Source organism: Asterias amurensis, chromosome 1 (genome assembly GCF_032118995.1).
Source record: "Asterias amurensis chromosome 1, ASM3211899v1".
NCBI lineage: Eukaryota > Metazoa > Echinodermata > Asteroidea > Forcipulatida > Asteriidae > Asterias > Asterias amurensis.
In genome coordinates, this window is record NC_092648.1 from 29,744,829 (window position 1) to 29,764,211 (window position 19,383).

The window sequence follows — 19,383 nt, forward strand, 5'->3', positions numbered from 1 at the left end:
GGACAATTTGTTTATGTTTACAATCAGATTTTGCTGGTGAAACTCCACCTTTTCTTTTAGAAACTCCTCTCTAACATTTTGTACCAGAAATCAAATTATTTTTGTCCATGTTAAAAATCGACTTAAAAAATCATTCTGAGTTCACTAATTCCCTGAATAAATAAAGACTGCATTAAATCTAAAATGCAAAATTTAGTTACGACTAGTTGTTTGCTAACACATCGGTTAATAATCTTACAGCAAGCTCCTGCTGCTTCATAGAACCGGCTATGTAGAGAAGATGGTGAAGAAATTTCAGTTTCACATGTGGGATGAAAACCTCAATTAGGAGAAAAAACCTATGAAATCAGGTACAGACTGAAGACCCAATACACACGCAAGGCTCTGGTTCGGTATTGTAATGGGGGTCCACAGAGGTGAGAGGCAGGGCCAACACCACTGAGCCAACCTGAATGCCCACATTGTGTTTTAAATGGCTCGATGAATGTATATGTTGGGGGGGCAAACCTCGTTCCAAGTGGTGTATGATTTTGTTGCACCATTTGTTGTCAGATTGCCTTGCTAGATCATAACACCTACCGGTACAAGTGTGACTTTGAAATACCCTACATGTACATTGGATATTTTAATTAGTCCTGTGAATGATCCATTCTGTGTTTGAGATGTGACAATGTTATTTTCAAAGCAAAATAATAACACTGCTAGCTCAAATGCCCAGAGACATGGAAAAATGTATTGATAACCGGCCCCAACTGGTTAAAAATAGCTCTTGTTTATAAAATTACCTGCTAACAAAAGCGGCTTCAAGTCATTGAGCAACTGGTTCCATATCATTCTTTTTTATTTTTTATTGCTGTATGCATTTCTGGGTGGCCATGTAAAAACAGAACTAATTTGAAATGGGCTGCTTCCAAATATTTGCATTTTGACACGTACACACCGAGTGCCCTGCAAGCGCTCAAAACGTTTTTAACAAGCTATGAGTGCAGAGCAGTCACTTTCAGTTAGCCAATCAGCGTTGTTTTTCAGCACTTCCCTTCCAGGAGTTAGTGTTAAGTATTGATACGGCGCGCTGCCCATGGTAGCGAGGCTGTACCAGTGGTTAGTGATGTGAGGATATGAGGTATCGTTACAGCGCACTGCCTATGGTAGCAAGGCTGGGGGAAGGGGGGGTACTCACCATCTTCAATGACTCTTCCCTCTTCGTTGAGCATTCCTTCTACCTCGCAACCTCTCACATGGAGCAGGCCTACTGACTCAATGAAATGCTCCTCCTTTAGGTTGAACCTTGACCCTATCTTCTTCATGGGTCGCACACTGATTAGGAATGCTACGTCATGTTTACGCAGAGCTGAAAAACAAGATAGAAAGTCAGTGAATTTTGGATTCAGTTTTCCAGTACTAAGAACTGTTAAAACTTCTACATTGGAAATAATCAACTTTGATGCGCTTTTTAAAAATTAAATATTATTAGTCATATTTCTAGTAACTCAATATTACTACAGTCATATCTCTAGTGAACTCAATCTTATTACAGTCAAATTTCTTGATAATGAAAAAGAATGAGCTGCAAACTGCTCACCAACCTAAAAGATCTATGGTAAAAATGCAAACAAAGCTATAAATGCACAAAATAGTTAATGGCCTATGGTACAAATGCAAATGGCCTGACGTTTCATCCCTAGCAGAGTTAGCCTTTGAGAAAGACTTAGGCCATCGATTATTTTTTGCAGTCCTATTTCTAAGGAACTCAATATTATCACAGCCATATTTCTAGTAATGATATTACAGATACCATGCATCAAGCAGAATAGTCTGATAGCCTAAAACATCAAGTAACTATTTCCAAAAACATAGTGATGTTTTTACCTTCCCACTCATTCTTGATCTGTCGTCGAAGGTTTAGCGTGATGGTCACATCGGCTCTGACGCTGGCCGGATGATTCTCCCCTATGTTAGGCTTAGCTACCTCAACCACTGAGAATGCTGTGATGGGCTGTAAAGAGGGAAAAGGTAATTTACCAGTCACAGATCTCAATGAATGAAAGAGATAAATGAAAGAAGCATTTGGCATGCTGTGGCCGAGCAGTTTAAGAGCACCGGACTCAAGCTCTGGTGTTTCTGATCAGCAGAGTGTGGGTTTGAGTTCCAAGTGTGGCACTTGTGCCTTTGAGCAAGATACTCTAGCATAACTGCTTTGGCCTTTGGATGGGACATTAAGCCGTAGGTCCAGTGTACTAGGATTAATTAGTGCATGTAAAAGAACCCAGAACACTGATCATTGAAGAAAAGAGGTTAACCCCAGTGTTTCTAGTTCACATGCATGTAGTAAGCATTCTTGTGAACTGCCGTCGATTTCACAAAACTCTTCCTAATTTAAGACTAATCTTAGGACTTAAGACGAGTCCCAACCCTGCACTGTAGCATGCAGACCTTAAGATTAATCCGAAGTTAGGAAGAGTTACTCATCCTAACTCAAGATAAGACGAGTCGTAACTCTTTGTGAAATCGACGGCAGGTTTCCTAGGCTTGCGAGTTATTAGGTTCACTTACGAGGCATCCTTAACTTCCTTATGAAAACTATATAAAATAATAATAATAATCACTCAGTAATCCTACCTGAGCCATACGAGCCCAGCCACCGAAAAACGTTTCTCCGTTCTCTGCAACCCAGGGCTTCATTCGTAGAATAGCATCCTCAAGGTCCTGACGAATCTCATCTGCAAGAAAAGGATTTCCGTTAGACACTCGTATTCATTGGAGTCTTATTTTCATTGGAGGCTTTTTGAGGTTTCATTCTATTGGCTTATTTCCAATGGAAGCTTAGTTTCATTGGAGGTTTATTTCTTTTTGAGGCTAATTTCATTGGAGGCTTATTTTTTTAGGTTTGTTTTCGTTTTAGGCTTGTTTTACATTTGAGGCTCAATTTCATTTGAGGCTCAATTTCACTGGAGGTTTATTTTCATTTGAGACTTTTTTTCATTTGAGGCTCATTTTCATTGGACGCTTATTTCCATTGGACGCTTATTTCCATTGGACGTTTATTTCCATTGGACGTTTATTTCCATTGGAGGCTTAATTCCATTGGAGGCTAATTTCCATTGGGGTACTTACACATTGACTCCAGTCTGAAGAGATTGAAATTCCTTAGTAGGTAATCATGAAGAGTTAACATCTGAAGGTTGAGTTTGGGTAGAGCCAGACAACCTAAAACATTCAACAAAACAACAAGGGCATGTTACAATGGATACCATTGTGCTTAAGTGCGACATTTCAAACTGAACATCCTTTAAAACAAAATCAAAGTAGAGAAAAATACCAGCAAAAAAGGCAATGATGATAGCCACAAGTGTTCTCCATCAGCAAACAAGGTATTTTTCTTTGTGCTTAGATTTGTTATAAAAGTCATAATTTTTGAGACATTTCCAAAGATTATATTACACTGAGATAAATCTCATTCTTCTTGAGTTGTTGCTTGGGTTGTTATCCCCTTGGCTACCCCAGTGGGTCATAATAGCAAACACAAAGGAAGTTTATGCTTACCAGGATAAGTTTACCAGCCAAAATGTTGTGTCATGGATGTGTACCATCTGTAAATGGTATCCTGCTGGTTTTTGCAAAGTGGATATATGTAAGCAATATTATGTAAGCAATATTCTAGGTGGCTAGTCAGGGAAAAAACTTCAAGGCCTGAAGTTAATTAATCCTGCGTTACAAAACGATACTCAAAACGACTTACCTTCGCCAGAGAAATACTCGGTCGGAACTACATTCTCATCCCAAAGTAATTTATCCGTAGGATACAGGGGTGTCTCATTGAGAACCTGAATCTGAGATTGACGACGCTCGTGCATTGATACCTGAAATTAACCAAGAAGTCATGAAACTACGATAGTTGGCTTCTTCTTCTACTATACTATGCAAAGATTTTGCATATAAACATATGCAAAGATTTTGCATATAAACATATGCAAAGATTTTGCATATAAACATATGCAAAGATTTTGCATACAAACATATGCAAAGATTTTGCATATAAACAGCTGATAATTTGAGTCTCTAGATGATGGACACATGCATATTGACCCTATTCACCTGACGTCATCATCAGAATAATCCTGGATGCTCCATTTTGGTGGTCAATGTCATTGTGCGTTATTCAGTGAAGTGCGCTTTTTAGGCCACGCGGCTGTTTACACATAAACATAACTACCAACCAAAATGGTGAGCGTACGACAGTCGCCGCGTGTGACGTGCGTGCAGGGGGTCAATAAAGGGTTTAAAACCTTAATCCAACTCTGCTGAATGAAGGTTAGCGTAAAAGCAGGGTATACTGTTGGTAATTCTGCCACACAAGCCAATGGCCGTAAAAGCTTACTTGGTAACGAGCACTGGAGAGCTGTTTATATCACAAAACACTGTTAGAAACGACCCCCTTTACATCTGAGAAAGGCTACAGGCATAAAGCCTTTCTTAGGCATCTAAAACCACACATATCTATGAAACAAGGGTGCTTTTTCTTTCATTATTTTCATGCAACTTCAATGACCAATTGAACCAAAATGTTCACAGTATGGTTATTTTATGCTTATAATGGGACACACCATGTGAGGATACTGGTCTTTAACAGGTACTAAAAGTACACCCTGCCTGTTAAGTACCAAAAATGTACACGATACCTGCATGCCCAGTGGTACATGCATGCCCGGTGATTTATCATTTAGCAAACTTGATGCATAGCTGAATATAGTGCATTATAGAACAGGGTATGTAATCACACTTTTGTGCTATGGATCAACTAATCAGAATCAAGGATTCAAATTTGCTTGAAGATAAATACACGATACAGAATAAATAGAACTCGCAGAATGTCGATGGACACATGGGGTTTTTTCCCGCCAAACTCGAAACATCTCTTTAGGAACATCCTTCTGCCTTACCATGAGTTCCAGTAAGAACTCCTTGTCACTTGTGGTTTCTGTTTCCTCTGGTAACGGAGCCATCAGATGCAGATGGGCGGCAAACTGATGAAGCTGACTGGCACTGATAAAGAACACAAATAATATAAAATCAATGTCTTATACAGTGCACGTATCTACCAAACAAGATACTCGAGGTGCTGAGCATATACAAACTGTCAGAAAGATAGGTTATTGCAGTAATAAATTCTGAGACCCAACTATTTAGCACCTTATATAGGTTTACAAGGTGCTACGGCTCATACAGCAGCCACAGCCAGGAACACCGGGGCGAACCCCTTTTTCAATAAGTGCACTGGGTTCTTTTACATGCATTACACCACACATGGGACCAACGGCTTTACGTCCCATCCGAAGGACGAAGCAATGGTTAAGTGTCTTGTTTAAGGACACAAGTGTCACGGCTGGGGATTCAAACCCACACTCTGCTGATCAGAAACACCAGAGTATGAATTCGGTGCTCTGAAACCACTCGGCCACGACACTTCCTAAACAATTTATTTACATTAATTAAAAAGGAATAATAACCAACAAAATAATAATATTGTGATATTACTGTGAGTATGACCATAAACAGCCCATAAAGAAAGAGTTGGGAAATTGATAATAACAGACCCTGCTCACCAAATATGTAACTTGTACAACTCCTGTGCGCACTACTAACACTACTTGGGGGCAGAATGAGGGAACATCCTGCTTTTTTGTATGGGGCTAATGGTGGTATATAATTCATAAACATTCGTGCAGTTGCCCAACTGGTGCCAACTCTACGACATTTGCAAACCTAAAGTGTTTGTACACTTGTGTAAATGTAATAGCATATTGCATGGGAAGGGTCCATCAAGTATATTTTGGTTTGAGGCAATACAGTGGTTTTAAAGCCATTGTACACTTTCGGTAAACAATGTTGTCCAAAGGCCCACACTTTGTGTATCACAACTTATATATAAAATAACAAACCTGTGAAAATTTAGGCTCAATCGGTCATCAGAGTCGGGAGAAAATAACGGGAAAACCCACCCTTGTTTTCGCACATTTTGCCGTGTCATGACATGTGTTTAAAATAAATCCGTAATTCTCGAGAATTGATAATGGTTTTAATGTTTTCTCAAAAAGTAAAGCATTTCATGGAATAATTTGAGAGAAGTCTTTCACCATTACCTTCTGTAAACCCTGTAAGTTATTTGTAAATCTGTGATTTTTATTTTTTTCTGTTCCAAAAGTGTCCAATGGCTTTAAATGTACAAAACAGAGAAAAGGTTGACTTACGTGAGTTTCTCAAAATGGTTTGTTAGTGCTTTCCTGGTGTCCACACTGGCGACGTTAGACAAAGAGAACCTTCTAAGATCCTCAAACAACTTGTAGGCTGCCCTCTATGGAAACAAATATGAATCAGACATCAGAGAGATGTATGTCAATTTTCTGGGAACAACTGATTGGACACTCATATTGACCACCTTGCACTAATTTCACATATGGCTACTGTCTGCCATACTAACTATTTTGCGAGACTTTTGGTAGCGTAAAAAAGAAATCAATCAATCAATCACGGAAGTAAAGTTCGCAATTTTGCGATTTGGAATGATCTTTCCCCTAATTTCTGCCCCTAATAACACTTTCTCATCAACAACCACTTTCAGTTGGTGACACACATTCTGAAAAGACTGTGCGGCGAGAGCGATGTAGTTACGAGTACGAGGTTATGCTTTTGTGATGTAGACTCATGTTCCCCGTAGCCAAATACATACATCTTTGTATGACATTACGTGAGTGGTTCACAACCAATAAAAATTACTGTGCCGTTTTTTTGAGCTTTGCGTGAAATCTGCATTTTTGCCAAGGCTGATTACATTGTTAGTTTCATTCAAGCTGATCTTTAAGGCTCACGATTTAGGTATGTGGATAGTCCTTTGTCCTACCTGTAATGAACTCATTCTGTCATAATGCAGATCTGTCATCTCATGATCAGTCAACGCAGTGCCGGTTGAGTCGCTTATCTCAAAGCCGGTGTAGAAGGTTAACATATCTAAAAGCTTCACACCAAAATAAGAGAATAAAAGTAAGTTTGAATCAAAGGCTACAACTTAGTGTTAATTTCAATATCAGTAGGATTTGACACTTTATATTGTTGAAATTCAATCTAGTAAGGTTTGCAGTAACATGTGCATGAGTAGGATTTGACACTTTTTATTGTGGAAATTCAATCTAGTAAGTTTTGCAGTAACATGTACATGAGTAGGATTTGACACTTTTTATTGTGGAAATTCAATCTAGTAAGTTTTGCAGTAACATGTACATGAGTAGGATTTGACACTTTTTATTGTGGAAATTCAATCTAGAAAGGTTTGCAGTAACATGTGCATGAGTAGGATTTGACACTTTTTATTGTGGAAATTCAATCTAGTAAGTTTTGCAGTAACATGTACATGAGTAGGATTTGACACTTTTTAGTGTGGAAATTCAATCTAGAAAGGTTTGCAGTAACATGTGCATGAGTAGCATTTGACACTTTTTATTGTGGAAATTCAATCTAGAAAGGTTTGCAGTAACATGTGCATGAGTAGCATTTGACACTTTTTTTTGTGGAAATTCAATCTAGAAAGGTTTGCAGTAATATGTACATGAGTAGGATGTGTAACTTTGCATGGTGGAGATACAATCTAGTAAGGTTTGCAGTAACATGTACATGAGTTGGATTTGAAACTTTGCATGATGGAGATACAATCTAGTAAGGTTTGCAGTAACATGTACATGAGTAGGATTTGAAACTTTGCATTGTGGATATACAATCTAGTTAGGTTTGCAGTAACACCTTGTACATGAGTAGGATTTTAAACTTTGCATGGTTGAGATACAATCTTGTAAGGTTTGCAGTAACACCATGTACATGAGTAGGATTTTAAACTTTGCATGGTTGAGATACAATCTAGTTAGGTTTGCAGTAACACCTTGTACATGAGTAGGATTTTAAACTTTGCATTGTGGATATACAATCTAGTTAGGTTTGCAGTAACACCTTGTACATGAGTAGGATTTTAAACTTTGCATGGTTGAGATACAATCTAGTTAGGTTTGCAGTAACATGTACATGAGTTGGATTTGAAACTTTTTATTGTGGAAATTCAATCTAGTAAGGTTTGCAGTAACATGTACATGAGTAGGATTTGACACTTTTTATTGTGGAAATTCAATCTAGTTAGGTTTGCAGTAACATGTACATGAGTAGGATGTGTAACTTTGCATGGTGGAGATACAATCTAGTTAGGTTTGCAGTAACATGTACATGAGTAGGATTTAAAACTTTGCATGGTGGAGATACAATCTAGTAAGGTTTGCAGTAACATGTACATGAGTAGGATGTGTAACTTTGCATGGTGGAGATACAATCTAGTAAGGTTTGCAGTAACTCCATGTACATGAGTAGGATTTGAAACTTTGCATTGTGGATATACAATCTAGTAAGGTTTGCAGTAACATGTACATGAGTAGGATTTGAAGTAAGGTTTGCAGTTGCATAGTACATGAGTGGGATTTGAAACTTTGCATTGTGGAGATACAATCTAGTAGTTTGCAGTAACTCCAAATGCGACATCTTTTTTATACCGCCACATTTTGTCAGAATCACAACTCAAAAAAAGATGCATATTGTGTCACTGGAATTTAGACACCCTATTTCCACCTTCATATAAAAAGACACAAACATGTGAAAATTAACATATTTAGTTGCAGTTTCAATCTACGCCATTACAAAACCGAAACATAAAAAAAAAAATTCAAAAACTTCTGAACTACGTTTGCATTTATACTTTACCTGGGTAAAGAGTTTGCCTTCATGCCTTTTGTTCAAGTGTGAAAGGCGACAGCGTACCACAACATGGCTGTCATCTAAGACAACATTCAGGAAGCGTCTGGTAGGAAGCTGAGCCTGCGTTACAGAAATTAATGTAAAATATGTAAAGAAAAGACATAGTTCTTTAACACAATACACTGGACCACCAGCTTTCCGCCCCATCTGAAGGCAAAGCTGACTGGATCAAATTGACATTTATACTCATTTCATCAACTTCAATTTTTTTTCCTGTTTTTTTTTTGGCAATCTAGGTAGATGAAACTTGGAGCATATACAATATAAATAAGTGGGTTCGCACTCGTCAAGCTTGCTTCTTGCGAATCCCCTCCACATCTTTGCTTAGTCTTATCTACTCGTTAAAGTATTAACAAAGAATGTACCTCTACTTCTCATTTGTTTGCATCGATGTGGAAAAAAAAAATTAAAGCAAAAATGGCTAAGTATCTTGCTTAAAAACACAATCTATACTCTGGTGATCAGAACATCAGGGCCAAATTTCATGGAGCTGCTTAAGCAGAAAGCATTGCTTAACATTTTTCTGTTAAGCAAAGAGTGGCAGGATACCAGTCACAGTTTGTTCATGAGTGATAGTGATTTGGCTGATAACTTTATTCTGTTAAGCATAATTTTGTTGTGCTTAGCTACGTTGTGTGCTTAAAAGCTCTATGAAATTAGGCCCAGAACTGGAGTCCGGTGCGCTAGAATAGACTGCGTGACCCTCACTTGCCACTTACTAGGTGTTTATGGTCCTCCAAAAAGCAAAAAAAAAACATTTTCCTAAACGTGTGTTTCGTTATATGCATAGCAACACTTTCAACGAAGATTTTCATTGTTTCTTTGTTCAACCCAAAATTATTTAAGATTTAATTGACACAAACTAGTTACTGAAGACAACATAAATATTTGTTTATATATTTGTAAAAACGTTCAGTAAATCAATATTATTTACTAACTTTCAACTTCAGCAGGGCTCGATTTAGACACTAGCCCGGAGCCCAATCACTAGTCAAGAGTGCCGCGGGCTAGTCAAATGTACTTCTAGGTAGCCCGGACGGGCTAGTCAAAAATTAGAAACTTACCTGTATTAAACAAGATGTGAATAAAATTAAAGTGACTGAAAATGTGTGTGCTTGTTTTACTGTGTGTTCTGCATTTAATAAGATCAAACGAGTACCTGAAGCCAAATCGACTTCAAAATTGCAGCGTCAGAAATGCGATCGTAAACAAACGCTAATACACGATGTACACACGGCCACATGTTCCGTATGCCGAGTGCATCAACATAACCAACCATGCACACACACAGGATGCACACACACCACCCACACCGTCGGCGTCGCCAAAAATATCCACTGCATGCACAGCGCATGCTGTGATTGGCCGTTGATAGACTCAAACGCAATGCGCACGTTCACAAACTGAGAAAGAATTGCCACACAGTGTGCCGCCTGCATGTACAGAATGGTACAATGTACAGCCTCGAAGCACATTCAAACATGTCGACTTTCGCCCATTGATAAATAAATATTGTTCGGTGCAATACCCACCGTTGAATCTCGATGATTTTATTGCACATGAAGTTCTTAACGACGGAACCGCTTATCATTAATTCATGAAAATAGTTTTGGATGGAAAAAGTATTATTTAGGGCCATAAATTGTTGGGATAAGATCAGCAAAAAATGTGGTTTTGGGTTTTGGTTTTTTTCGTTTTAAAAATTGCACACGAAGGCCGTCCGCCGATCACCCGCTTTCTAAATTCCGACATGCGGCATGCCGATCATCCCTTTCTGGAGGTTACTGGCGCGGCGCATAAAAGCAAAATACGTGTATATAACAAATTGTAGTTTTGATTTAGTTTTTAAAATAAGTTTGTTCCGACCGAAATGGATGTCAATCAATAGGTAGCATCTTGGGCTCATTTTTAAGAAAATGGTTTTCTCAAGCATTTGTTGCTATTATGTCCACTGACGTCATATCAAAATGGGCGCCATTTTGATTACGTCATATTGACGGGCGCCATTTTGGTTTTTTCAAGCCGCCCTCCTAAAAAAAAGTCTGTGGAGAACACTGCTGCACGGGTTTTTGTAAACTTAGTTACCATGTGGTCAGGGCTGCATGTGGTGCTATTTTGAATTTGCAAATCCAAAAGAAGGAAAAAAGAAGCCAACAGAGAAGGGAGTATTGGACCAACAATGTGATAATACCAAACGGCGAAATATACAGAATTGAGTTTATCACACAAAAATAACACACAAATTGAATACTTTATTGGGCTAGTGAAAATTTTTGCGGGCTAGTCAAAAGTACAAATGACCAGTCAAAGAAAAAAGTTAGTGCAAGGCCTGTTCAGTCTTTACATGACATGAAAATCATTCCTAGTTAAGAGTCTTATTCAATCAGAAATTTCATGTTCTTGGATATTTTGAAATATTAAAATTTAAATGAACTAAAAAAGTACCTCCAAGTCTGTCATAAGCTCGACAAATCTCTCGCAGTAGTGTACTTTATTGGCTTTGATTTTCCCTGTTTAGAAAGAAAACAAATATTCCACAAATTAAACTCAAGTGCGTTTAATAGTTTACAAATTCAGGAAGTTGTTGAGCAATATATCTGCTTTTAAAGCAGGTAATAAAATTTTACCAAAGCAGATGATTCACTTACATTTGGCAGAGCCCTGACATTTGGACCTGGTCAGCAACAAATTCATTGTTGTGTAGACCCTTCTCATTGATGTTACATTTTTCAAAGGTCTGCCGCGCTTGAGTATTATCGCATCCATTTAGTAGTGTGTTGGGTTTTTTTCGCCAGACACACAAGGCCTGAAGGCCACTTCAAGGTGTGGGCTACAATTATTTTTTCCAGAGGCCGTTGCCACCTACTCCTAGGGCTGAAAAAGGGTTACCCCTTTTACAGTCCAAACGGATGTAGGCTTGGGTATCATCAATCCGAAGCCTGGCCGGTAGAGCAGAAAGCACTACCTCCCCTATTTTAGGTAGCAATTGTCATGACCGGGATTCAAACCCACACCATGCTGATCAAACACCAGAGCTTGAATCCGGTGTTCTTAACCGCTCATCCATGACATGCCACATGTTTAAGCAATAATAGTAATAGGTGTGTGTGACATGAGCGCATAACTAAAACATGGTGAACAGTAAAATTCCTTTCTAGACACATTTATTGATACTTCACACCATAATATAATAATAAACATTACCTGTTTCCGGAATTGAGTCCAGTATCTTGTAGAAGCATTGAATCAATCTTGACAGAAACTGTCTCTCAAATTCATTCCTAAACGACAATCAAGAAGAATAAGTATGCTAATTGGTTAATCCTGTCACTCTTGCATTGTATATGTACATGTATGCTTGACATTTGGTGTTTATTTTTAATACTCAAATAATTCTATTTAAAATTTGCACAAAGCAAGCAGAATACTTTTCAAGACTTACTTTGCTTTTGTCTTATCGTCTGCTTTGGCGTCAACTTTCTTAACGATATTCCAGAATTTCTTGTACTTTGGATACAGCTGCAGCTCTTTCTCAAGGCGGCCCTGTGGAAATTTAATCAATCAATCAATCAATCATCAGGTATTTGTGGAACGCAATCATTCTATCTTTCTATTTTAAGGTGCTTAACAAGGCGAGGAGAAACGAAAAAAAACAGAAGAGTTCCCAGAATTTCTTGGCTCGTCTTTAGAATAAGACATTCAGGCCTGTGTGTTGTGTAATGCACATAAAAGAACCAAGTTACAGTTATCGCCAACTAAAGAGGTTTGCCCCAGTGTTTCTAGCAGTGCATCAATGTGAATGCATGTGACCTCAGTACCTTGAAACTCTTTTGAGGTACTACCAATATTTCCTCTTTATGCCAAACTAGTACTTATAGGAACATGTTGAAGGAATCTGTTTGCCACATAGGGTATAATAAAAGTCATTAAATGAAAGCCAGCCATCAGGGGCTTTGCTGACTAATCAGTGTTACTGTCTAGCTGTTACAGTCACCACATGAAGATTGAAACAAAGATCACATTGAATACTTACTGGTAGCAGGTTGACCCACATCGGCAACGAGACTAAACGTTGGACCTGCTCTCGTATCACATCAACCTCCTGCAAAGATTAATGAATTCAAATGTCAACACATCAAGATTTTCAGCAAAAAAAAGCTTTTCCAAATTTGAAAATTGTTATCCTAAGATCCTTGTTTTTAGATAGGAGCAACACTTCAATTCCAAAAACCAATAATCCAAATTGCAATGCAGGTTTAACTTCAATTCACAGAAGCTGGGGAAAAACTTATTTTGATTTATCAAAAAAAGAAGGTGTAATAACAGTGGGCAATCTTATAAAACCTTTGCAAAATATATACTAGTCAGGTCCGAGTCCGGGGGTTAAAAACATGAGGCACTGAAGTCAAGTGGCCAAAAATACAACATGGCTTGAATATGTTTGTGCTGAAACTCAGTCTGAGGCCTAAACTCTTGCTATGTCATAAGGAAGCTCTAAACATGATACTTACCAGACTATAAGCCACTTTGGGGAGTCAGTGGCGCATGTCTGTTACTGCTGACAACGGACTTTGTCTATCTTCCGTGACCTTTTGTATTGTCAAAAGGTCACGGGAGATTGTCAAAAGGTCACGGAAGATAAACAAAGTCCGTTGTCAGCAGTAACAGACATGCGCAGCTGGAACTCCGAAGTGGCTTATTCAAGCAGTGTATGAAGGGCTGATATTGACCCAAAATGATAATGGTATGTCGCCCAATATTAGAATGAACAGGGCAAACATGGCTCGAAACCACATATTTGGTTCCTTACAATTTACCTGGTTGTGCTTAAGTTTGGTCTGAGGCCTAAAGTATTGCTATGTCATAAAAGTGCTCTAAACATGATGCTTACCAGACTATTGAAGCAGTGTATGAGGAAACCCATGAGGATGGTCTGCTCTTTGATGTTCACTTTGGCTTCATCATCTTCAAGACAAAACTCCATCACTTGACGAAAGAACCCTGGAAAGTGTTCCGGCTTGGATTTACATGCCTGGTAGATATTCAAATTACAATACAAGATTAGTTAAAAATTCCACTAGTTTATTAATACAACGTTTAATTTCAACCCAAAGATCTTTTCATCTAAGCATCCCAAGTAGTTACTCCATGTAAAAGTACAGAGTATCATGGCAAACGATCTACAAGTTTTAGACATCTCACCGCGCCCCCTGCATGACCCTTATGTTGAATTGCAAGTATTAACACTTTTTATTCTCGAGAATACCAACAACAATCACTCCAAAGTGGATCTTTCAATCAGTTGTTGACACATGAGCAGCACAGCCAGGCTGTTTACAAATTTACCTAATATCATCTAGCCAGAGAAAGAATGCTGTATCTAGAAAACTACGACTCTTAAGTATTATCATTCACCCTTAAGTTGTCCTAATCTTTTATACATTTTCAGATACGGGCACTCCCTAACACAAGCTGTGCTTACTTTGGTTGTTGCCCCAAATTTCCTACATTTTGTGTATCACTTTGTAAACATTGTATTTTTATTGATTGAGGAATTGGAAATAAATGTTGTACTGAATATTGTCATAAGTGCTTTAAATAGACAGCAAATAGTACCATACTTATTTAGTGTCATGATTTTGCAATAACCCTGTTTCTTGTAAAAGACACACGCTTGAAGTAAACTCATTGTATCTTGGCAACTGCAGTTTTGTGTGTAAATTTGAGTCACTTTCAAGACAACACAAAGTTTGTGCACTTTCAAACTAGTGTGTCACGTAAATGCTATTTATCAAGATATGACCTTTATTGCAGAGACATTATGACACATGGATGAACATCATCTCTTTAAAAAAAAACCTCAAATAATTGTTTACAATAATATCAGAACATTTCCCAAGAGTTTGGAGACATACCTCCCATGGTGGAACACCTTCTCGGAATTTCTCATTTATCAACACGACAATGGACAGCACATGAGTCTTGCTGGCCTGAAATATATAAAAGATAATGAAAAAAAAATTGATTATTCTTTCTGAAAACGGATTATTCAAAAGAAACCTGCAAATATGAGTGTTTGCTGTGTGCTGTGGAAACACAACAGTAAACCCCATTTACTTCTACAACATAGTCCTTCATCAAAACTAACCAAGGTCAGGACGTACAATAAGGCCACAAAGTCAGTTTTCTACTTCCCAGGTAGTACTTAAAGGAACGTTACAGAATTGGTAAGAAACAAAAATCGTGAAGATCACAGATTTACATAAAACTTACACGGTCTAATGATGATGATAGTAGAAAACATCCCTTGAAATATTCTGTCTGAAACCTCATATTTGATGAGAAATAAATAATCTAACTTCGCGTTTGGAGTTTATTGCTCAGTGAGCGGTTTATTCATTTTTGTTTGCAAAATTTGTAATCGGGTTTTCATTATTTTCTCGTGATCTAGAAGGCCGATCGATCTCAAACTTCTACAGGTTTTCAGATTATGTATACAGTGGATTACATAAAGTGCTTACACTGCCAGCCAACCAATTCTGTAAGGTTCCTTTAATAAAGCAGGACAATTCTTTTCAGAACTAATTAGTCTCCTGAGTGCTGTTCTGCGGCAGTAGAATAAATAGCAAACAGCAAGACAAGCTCTCAAGAACAAACCTCATGCATTAAGCTGGATAATGTTGTTATACATAAGGTGCTACAACAAACTGATTATTACACATTGAAACCTCACCATGCAATGCCTAAAATTGTGGTTTTACCTTTTCTGGAATGTAGTTGGGCCACAGGTAGTTCTCCAAGTACTGACTGAACTCTAAGAGCATGATCCTCCTGATGGCAAATCTATCAGGAAAACAAACATGAGACAGTTTTTAGAAGCAGCATACATGTAGGTTACAGAGAAATGGTGGTGGCTCACAGCAGAGGTTCTGTGAATCACACTGAGTGCCTACTGATTTTCTAAGACTAAGACGACAAAATGAATTACAGAAAGGTTATGAAAACCTTTGTCATCTTTCCCTAGTTAAGACAGGGTTTCATTGTGACAATGATATTCAAAGTAAAACAATTAATCAAGAAGCTAAAAACAAAAATGCTGTGGGTGGCCAAAAATTTTTGTTTTTTTAAATATTGTCGTGAAGTGGTTTTAAAAAACTTACTTATTCTGGATCAGCTCCTTGTGGTAAACATCTTCAATTACCTTCAAAGAAAAAAAGATTAACAAATATATGAGTTTTAAGACAGGTTTGTCAATATTGTCAATGTCTTCGGTTTGTCCCTCAAAAAAAAGATACCAGTGTTGTGGTCAAGACCTGCATGTCCAAGACGGAGACTTCTCCCAACACCGAGACTTCTGCAGTCAAGACCAGGACGAGACCTCAGACCGCCAAAAGAAGGTCTTAAGAAGGTATTGAGATGGTCTTGAGACCAGGCACATGTCTTGAGACCTACATCACTGATGAATACATTACATACATTGCTTTTTACCCACACTCAGGTCAAGTTTCCTTTCTTGTATTTCATGTTCAACTAATTACTATGTCTGAATTTATTAATAAGCACTTTGTTGGGTACTTGCTTTATTTACTGTTGTTTTTCTGAATTTTTGTTATTTTCGTTTGTTTAATTTGAACCTTTTCTTTTAAAGGCAGTGGACACTATTTGTAATTACTCAAAATAATTGTTAGCATAAAACCTTACTTGGTAACGAGTAATGGGGAGAGGTTGATAGTATAAAACATTGTGAGAAACGGCTCCCTATGAAGTAACGTAGTTTTCTAGAAAGAAGTAATTTGATTTCGAGATCTCAAGTTTAGAAATTGAGGTCTCAAAATCAAGCATCTGAAAGCACACAACTTCGTGTAACAAGGGTGTTTTCTCTTTTATTATTATCTCGCAACTTTGATGACCAATTGAGCTCAAATTTTCCCAGGTTTGTTATTTTATGCGTATGTTGAAATACACCAAGTGAGAAGACTGGTCTTTGACAACTACCAATAGTGTCCAGTGTCTTTAAATTGTCTTTTTGAATAAATAATCAAAACAAAATATTTTAAAATCTGAAAAAAATATTTTAGACTTACCTTTGGCTCAAAGCTCCTCCTGGGAAGATTACTGTGTGGTGCCCAGTATTCACTAGCCAGCTGAGTCAGTATATCAGCATTGATCTGCTCGATTGTCGGAGCTTGGCCCCTGGCTCTTCCTTTAGGAGCCACACTCATACTGTGTAACTGACTGAATGTGAAACAAACTGAGACCTGTATGAAAAACCTGTGAACAAAATTATACAAATAATATTAATAAACATAATGGATTCTCATACAGTGCTTTTTTATTACATCCAGCAGAGCAAAATAAAACACAAAATGTATCAATCATTACTCAAATTGTATCATTTGCTACTCAATTGAAGCATTCAGTGTGCATAGAAAATGTTTGTTTTAAATATGTTGCTATGCAAAATTGCTGGACGAAATTGTTTCCTGGTGCCCACATGGCATAAAATCACCTATTATTTGTTTTTAACAAGATGTAGAGCTATGTTTTGAATTACGAAACCCATTTATCTAGCACCTTACAAATACAAGCTGCAGCCTGCAGCACATTCAGAAGCCACTGCCAGAAACTCCAAGACAAGCGCCTTGGCCCTTCTCTTTTTAGGGATGTGTGACTGGGTTCTTGTATGTGCTTTTAACAACACAGCTCCCAAGGATTTGTTATATTATGTTATAGTGCCGAGACATTTGTATCATTCAAATTAGACCCAGTCACTGGGGCGCTGTATTCCTTTTTCGAAGATTTGACATTTTTTGTCAGAAAATGTCAAATCTTTGAAAAAGGATCAGAAAATGTCAAATCTTCGAAAAAGGAATACAGCGCCCCAGTTACTGGGTCTACATTCAAATTACAAATGTACAATGTACTGCTTCAGGATTTTTTTTTAAAACACACTTCTAACTACACCATGTACACTGCCTTTTGAAAAAAGGGAAATATTGTCAAAAAGTCCAAACAACATGGCATAATAAACAAAAACATAAATTCACTGATTCATGATTGTCTTTCTTTTTAAAAACATTACATTATTAGAAAGTGTTGGTAATGATTTTGTTTCTTACAAATAAAATATTACAAAGCATGCTGTATTCTGATTTCTGTACACAACACAATGACTCAAAATGAGTGAGACGAAAACTTCTCTTATTGGCAAAATAAAGAAAGTAAAGTTGGTTTGTTGAGATTACGTTTTAATAACGTTAGCTAGGAAAACACATCCACGGTACAGACCGTGTATGTATAATGCACTTTATCATATACCCAGTAAACACAAATCTTAAACAGGTAGGTTGAATTCTTTTTTAAACTTTTTAAATATGTATAAATCATGATCATACCAGTTTGTATTTGAAAACCACTTCACTCAGCGTGCACCATGGACGTCGCCATTACTTAAAATAATACATTTTCTGACGAGAGAGGGCGCTATACAAAACTACCGTGCGCAGCTAGCTAGCAAAGGAATGCTGTGGCCTAAACACCCATCTAAAAAATTGTACACATCACACCAACTTTTTGTAGAGAAGACAGTGAAATAATAAATAAATTTTAGAGCGTTTTCCTCCCACGTCTAAAACTGACAGGGAAACCTATGCAGTCGGGTAGGGACTGAAAAACACAATCCACTACAAGGCTCCGGTCCGGGTATCGAGCCGGGGCCCACAGAGGAACCACTCAGTAAGAGGAACCACTCGGCATCCAACCCGACTCAGTGCTCTCTGAAATCGGGATGACTAATATTTCGCCATATCTAGAAGGCCACATCTGTGCTCATGGTAACAAAATAATGTGCTCGTTATATCAACCTGTTTTTCTTGGGGAGAGGAGCCACCTTTCTGTGATTCGCTTGGTCTCTCCCCCCCCCCTACCCCCCCCCCAAAAAAAAATTTAAAAAATAAAAATAAAATACTATCCTTTCGGTGCTAGTAGTGTGGGTCGCTTTGCGAAAGGGTCTGGTGTTGGTTAAGTGGGGGGGGGGCTACTTTGGTGGTGAGCGGGGTAGGCCCTGAGACAACTTGGATTAAGTTGTTGGTGAGTTACTTTGTTTTGTTTCTTGTTTTTGTTTACTTTTGCTTGGTGGGGCAGAGGTCGATAGGATATTGCCAATAATTGTTACTAACCTGATGAATATTTTGCAAAATAAATAGATTTAAGGCCCACATCACAGTGAGCACACGAGTTTGTTTTAACTATATTTTCATTGAATATCTCGCAATTTAAAAAAGGGAAAAAATTAAACAATTTTGAAAAAGCTTTAGTCTATCATCCGTGATCCTCCCATCTACCAACACAGTCGGCATACAGTCTTCGAAAATGACTCCTGCCACCAATTGATTTCAATTTCAACCTATACAACTGCGCAACCCATTACACGGTGACTTCATCCCATATTCATTAGGCATAACAACGTATGCTAGATATTAACAAGGTGGTGGGTAGAAGAAAAATCGATGGATGTTGGCCGCGCTATTTATGCAAGCT

The 19,383-nt window shown here is 37.9% G+C and overlaps 1 protein-coding gene across 1 annotated transcript in view; it reads right to left on the minus strand.

The window, feature by feature from the left end:
* Positions 1 to 18,312, minus strand: part of LOC139936145 (RNA helicase aquarius-like) — a 44,364-nt gene extending 26,052 nt beyond the window's left edge. Inside the window, exons 1-19 of the mRNA XM_071930889.1 lie at positions 18,240 to 18,312; positions 16,929 to 17,115; positions 16,005 to 16,045; positions 15,606 to 15,687; positions 14,760 to 14,834; positions 13,736 to 13,876; positions 12,878 to 12,946; positions 12,287 to 12,387; positions 12,049 to 12,125; positions 11,290 to 11,354; positions 8,791 to 8,904; positions 6,899 to 7,012; positions 6,249 to 6,352; positions 4,941 to 5,043; positions 3,740 to 3,860; positions 3,115 to 3,207; positions 2,620 to 2,720; positions 1,870 to 1,996; positions 1,181 to 1,351 (exon numbers count right to left, since the gene is read on the minus strand). Of these exons, the coding sequence (XP_071786990.1) occupies positions 1,181 to 1,351; positions 1,870 to 1,996; positions 2,620 to 2,720; positions 3,115 to 3,207; positions 3,740 to 3,860; positions 4,941 to 5,043; positions 6,249 to 6,352; positions 6,899 to 7,012; positions 8,791 to 8,904; positions 11,290 to 11,354; positions 12,049 to 12,125; positions 12,287 to 12,387; positions 12,878 to 12,946; positions 13,736 to 13,876; positions 14,760 to 14,834; positions 15,606 to 15,687; positions 16,005 to 16,045; positions 16,929 to 17,066 (1,837 nt within the window). The 5' untranslated portion in view covers positions 17,067 to 17,115; positions 18,240 to 18,312. The remainder of the gene's footprint in view (positions 1 to 1,180; positions 1,352 to 1,869; positions 1,997 to 2,619; positions 2,721 to 3,114; positions 3,208 to 3,739; positions 3,861 to 4,940; positions 5,044 to 6,248; positions 6,353 to 6,898; positions 7,013 to 8,790; positions 8,905 to 11,289; positions 11,355 to 12,048; positions 12,126 to 12,286; positions 12,388 to 12,877; positions 12,947 to 13,735; positions 13,877 to 14,759; positions 14,835 to 15,605; positions 15,688 to 16,004; positions 16,046 to 16,928; positions 17,116 to 18,239) is intronic.
* Between the last annotated feature and the right edge of the window lie 1,071 nt (positions 18,313 to 19,383).